Raw genomic sequence first — 5,240 nt, forward strand, 5'->3', positions numbered from 1 at the left:
TTTTTTTTTTTTTTTGAGGGAGTCCTTTGGCTTGAATTTCCTCACACTCCTTTTCAAATAAAGTCAGTACTTTTGGGTATAGCTTGGGAGCTGTTTTTATGGGCCTCCTTCATCCCTGGGCAAAACTTTTGAAACAGTGCTGTGGGTGCTGTGTAGGGCCAGTTTCCTCTGACCCTCTTGCTAGGGGTGATGGGGCCCCTGTATTCTTAACCTGTTGGGACTGGTGTAGAGCCTCTGCCCCATGAATGAGGGCTGACTAAAGGAAGGGAGTCCCTCAATTCTTGGCTGTACTCACCAGGAATTTCAACCCATTAAATCTGTGTTGGAGGTGCTTTGCTGGCTGCTTGCCTTTCCCAATGAAATACCGTATCCCTTGGTTGGGAGCTGGGGCCAGTGTTATTGGTCACTCCAGCCTGGAGTTGTGGCTTCCTTCAAGGTGAGCAGGGGGTTAGAGGGAATGAAGAGAGTGGGTTGTAGTTCATATGCTAGACTCTCACTGGTATAACCGAGTCTTAGCAGATTTTCTTGAATAAATGTTCTTTATTTGCTGTATATCTTTTGGACGATTTCCTGAGATTTCAAATTGTTTTATTATTATTTTTTATACCAGTTATGGTTGTTTCACTGGTGAATAGGTCCCCAGGACTTCTTATGCGGCAGTTCTTCAAGTGGATCCCCCTCTTTCATTTACTTTTTCAGTAAATTAGAATTTCTTTGTTATGATGATGCTAGAAGGCTGGCTATACTAAGCAGTACTGATAGCTATTTTTTTTAAATCAGGTGTTTATTATGTTTTATTTATTAGAGCTCAGAGTATCTGATTTTCCTTGCTTTGTTTCAATTTCTCCATATAAATGAACCTTGTTATAATGGTGTTTTATTTTTAAAAACTTGTTCTTTGGTGACATATTTTTCTGCTTGTTACTTTGATTTTTAGGTTTGGCTTCAGCATCGACTGCTGACGCCACTACTCATTCAAGCACCATGCTGTTTACTTCAATGTCAAATGCTTCTACTTCCACTGCTGCTACTGGGCTCTCTTGTAAGTTACTGGTTGCAAAGAAAATAACCATTATTTCACATCAGGCCACTTAACTCAATTTGCCAGTATAAGCTATGGATCTCTTGCATCTCATAAATTATCATTATGCTCGAACCCATCTGTAACTGCTGCTATCAATAGTAGCTTTGCTTAAGAACCTAATTGTCATGGCTTTAGCTGTGAATTTTATGTTAACATGATTATTCCAGCTTAAAGTGATAATTTTAAGCATATAATTCATTAACATTGTAATGTTTTGTAACAACTTCTTGAAGCTAATGGGAATAGGAGGAGTGGGAGTTTTGCCAAGTATGTCTGAAGGGAAGAAGTCTTATTATCCATGTGAATAAGATAAAATGGGAATTAAATGTTGGAGCCTTGCTATCATGTATTCTTCTAGATAGACCAGGTTTGTAGTCCTTACATTTTACCTGTCAGAAGTGATGGATGACAAAAGGACCAATTTGGGGTTTTAATTGACACCGTGTGTTGCCTTGTGGCTTCTCTCCTTGAAAAGGAACATCTGGATGCGCTGAGCTGAGAAGTGGGATATTAATTATCTTGTAACCCCAACTTCTTTGCTATGTATCTTCCATTAGTACAATAACAGCAAATGTTGAACGATTCTTTCTTTCAGGTCCATATAAGCTGACTCTGTTTTTGAGATATCTTCAGGTTGCCATGACATTTATCTTTAGACTTTGTTATTATAACCTTACCTGTAATATGGTCCCCCCACAGGCCTATTATAGCAAGATTGTCACCATTCCTGGGAATAAAACTTGCCAGGAATTACTCATGCCTAGTTCAGGGTGAAAAATAGTGGTCTGTCATCCCTATCCTCTTGTGAAGTTGGAATAGGCAAACGTTAGTTAAAATTGCTGGTTACCACTTGAGTTGTATTTTCTACCAAATAGACTTCCAGTTTTGAGACACGACTGGGATTCTGGAAGCCTTTTGATATATGTAAGCAATATCCTTCTCCGCTACAACAGAGTTCATGAATATGACCATGTCTGAGGTTGAAAGTTATAACTATTGAATGCATTCCATTTTTAATCAAAGACTTGCCCTCTGACCTTTGACAGATTTGTTTTCATTCCTGTCTTTGATGTCCTTGCCTACTAAATGAAATCTCGACCATAGTATTTGTAAAATTAACTTTGATGAGGTAAAACTTACATATAAAATTAACTTATTTTAAGTGTACAATTCAGTGATTTTAATAAGATTACTGAATTGCATAACTACCACTAAAAGGGTAATCCAGTTTTAGAACATTTCTGTCATCCAAATAAGGTCTCTCAGCCCCAGACAACTACTAATCTATTTTCTGTCTCCATAGATTTGCCTTTTCTGGACACTTCTTATACATGTATTGACTGTAGGTTTTTGGAGTTTAGCCAAAAGTTTCTAAAGGACTCTTCAGATGAAAGAGACTCTATCTAAATTACTCACTGTTTTTAAATTAAAGTGTAATAGGTAATATTATGTTATTCTCTGCAGTTGGTGCGCCAACAACTTCGACTGGAACATTTGGTGGCATAACTTTGGGATTTGGATTAAAATTCCCTGGAGCAGGTGGAGCAGCTCATACTGCTTCTAGTAAGATTTGAGAATTATCGGGGTGTGTGATGTGTTTGGATGCTCAGTGGAAATGTGCTGTATAACAAGCAGTAAGTTGTATTCCATAGCTTTTAGGACTAAGTAAGTTGTGATCATTTCATCAGAGTATGCAAAAGTTACACCAATAGTGATGATTGCCAAAGTGTAGTGAGACATTTGATACTGATGCTACTACTTTGAGATGACAATAATCAATGCTGCTATCAAATTCTTGTCAATTTTTAAATTTAAGAATTTTTATTATTGATCATAGTGTTTACATTGACCCAACATATTGGGATTGATAGTTCTTTTCCCCTAAAACTTAAGTTTTGACCTGTAATAAAGTTGACCCTATCCTAAAGTAGATTACAGGAGTTTCCATCCTAAATTTGTTTCTGCCAGTTAAGAGCTGGTTAGATTGTTGGTTGAAGAGAACTTGGCTAGTCGTAGCCTTATAGCTTATGGTGAGCTGGGTGGTTAGGGGTCAGTTGGTACTTAAACGTACCATTTAAGTCAGACTCTATTCTAGGAAAGTCTTATTTGTTTTATTTTAAAAGTTTATGTAAGGCTGAATAAATCTTTCCTCAAACCTGGCACAAATTAAAAGCCACTCTATTTTAAATTTAAAGTAATTATTCCTAAACAGAAATGTCCACCATCTATTTATGTATTCTTTTGCATGACTGATGCTTAACGGAGTTTCTGCTGTGTACTAGGCAACTGGCCAACCTATGAGAGTTGTGAAGAGTGTGTCTTAAGGACTTTACAGGTTACCATATTTGCAAATACCATAACCCATAATTTCCCCCGTAAAATGCTGAACAAAGAACTGATTCTTTCAGCCATGGGTTGAGTCACTGAAATATGAATTGGCAGGCTCTTTGGTGACTCTGCCATAACCCATCCCCTCCCCATCTAGGCCTCAGATTCCTTCCTGCAGACTGGTACCTTTGCTACTAACCCATCCCTCCTGGCTTTTCCATCCACCATTACCTTATATACCCATCCCCCCATCAAACGTATCTCAACTTGACACCCTTAACCAGAGTTGGTTTTTTTCCCCCTACTCACCTTTCCTTCTCCCCAAGCATATTTACTTGCTCAGACTCTTCACCTCACAAATCAGCCTTGTAGGGCAGCTTTCAAGTGTCTGTGTCTGCAAATTTATTGTCATTTGGGATTATTCTGTGCCCTAGGTAGAATCAGCAAGTTTAAAGAGAAGCTTGCTTGTTATCAGTCTTATATCTTTTGTATGGAAAATGTTTGTTTGGATAGGAAAATTGGATAGTAGGATGTTTTAAAGGATGTTTTCACTGTTTTATATAACGATCTTTAAGACCATCAGAATGAGATTTATTTAAATGCAAATGTGGTATGCAGTTATTTTGTATTATTTATAGAACTGTGCTTTTTACTACACAGATAATGTAGAGTTGACTGTATTTAGTTTAGACCAAAGTTATAACTTGCAAAATCAAACTGTGATGGAAACTTTCGTTCTCAAATCCATTGCTTTTTTGGTATTAATTGAAATACTATTGTTATTTGAGTATTATCTCCTATGGCAGAGCTAATTTACACCTTTTTAAAATACTGTGAAAAATAAAGAGCAAAGATAAATACTGTTTAAAAAGGTTAAAATAATCATACCATTTTTTTATGACTCAAGATTCTTTTATGTTTAGGCTGACAGGTATTAATTTCCTGAAGGTATTATTCATCATCTTTGTGGAAATGTTTTGGTAGTGATGGTAGTTGCTTTTTTTTATTATAAAAATCATACACACATGTATATATACATATATACATATATCACTGTCTCTAGAGTGAACAGTTTGGTGTTTATCTTTCCAGCCTTTTATTCCAAACACATACAGACATATGTCGAATTTATTTGTTTTACAAAAATGGGATCATTATAAGTATACACACATGTAATCCTAGAATCCTAGAATTTTCTTATATATCGTCTTCACACATCTGTCCATGCTAGGAAATACAGATTACTTAAAAAAAAACAACAAAACCTTTGGGTTAAGAAAAGCTTTATAAGGAGTCTTTCTTTTTCTTTTTTTTATTTATTTTATTTTTTTTAAAGATTTTATTTATTTGACAGAGGTAGAGACAGCCAGCGAGAGAGGGAACACAAGCAGGGGGAGTGGGAGAGGAAGAAGCAAGCTCCTAGTGGAGGAGCCTGATGTGGGGTTCAATCCCAGAACGCTGGGATCACGCCCTGAGCCGAAGGCAAACGCTTAACGACTGCGCCACCCAGGCGCCCCTAGTCTTCTCTTTTCTAACTTCCCATTGGTTTCTTTACCTCTTTTTCTACCTTACTATTTTAGCTTATTCTTTTTTTTAAAAGATTTTATTTATTTATTTGAGAAAGAGAGGGAGAGAGCGCAAGCTGGGGGAGGGGCAGAGGGAGAGACAGAAACAGACTTCCTGCTGAGCAGGGAGCCTGATGTGGCGCTTGATCCCAGGACCCTGAGATCCTGACCTGAGCTGAAGGCAGACGCTTAACTGTCTGAGCTACCCACATGCCCTTTAGCTTATTCTTAATTTTTACTTGCTCAGACTCCTTAATTCTACT

The 5,240-nt window shown here is 37.3% G+C and overlaps 1 protein-coding gene across 2 annotated transcripts in view; it reads left to right on the plus strand.

Moving 5' to 3' along the window:
* Positions 1-5,240, plus strand: part of NUP62CL (nucleoporin 62 C-terminal like) — a 76,449-nt gene that overhangs the window by 32,349 nt on the left and 38,860 nt on the right. The window contains exons 2-3 of one of the 2 annotated variants that reach the window (XM_040629394.1): positions 938-1,042; positions 2,549-2,647. In XM_040629394.1, the coding sequence (XP_040485328.1) occupies positions 985-1,042; positions 2,549-2,647 (157 nt within the window). In that variant the 5' untranslated portion in view covers positions 938-984. The remainder of the gene's footprint in view (positions 1-937; positions 1,043-2,548; positions 2,648-5,240) is intronic. The other variant, XM_040629397.1, reaches the window with a different exon arrangement.

Source organism: Ursus maritimus (genome assembly GCF_017311325.1).
Source record: "Ursus maritimus isolate PB19 chromosome X unlocalized genomic scaffold, ASM1731132v1 scaffold_X1, whole genome shotgun sequence".
NCBI classification, from domain to species: domain Eukaryota; kingdom Metazoa; phylum Chordata; class Mammalia; order Carnivora; family Ursidae; genus Ursus; species Ursus maritimus.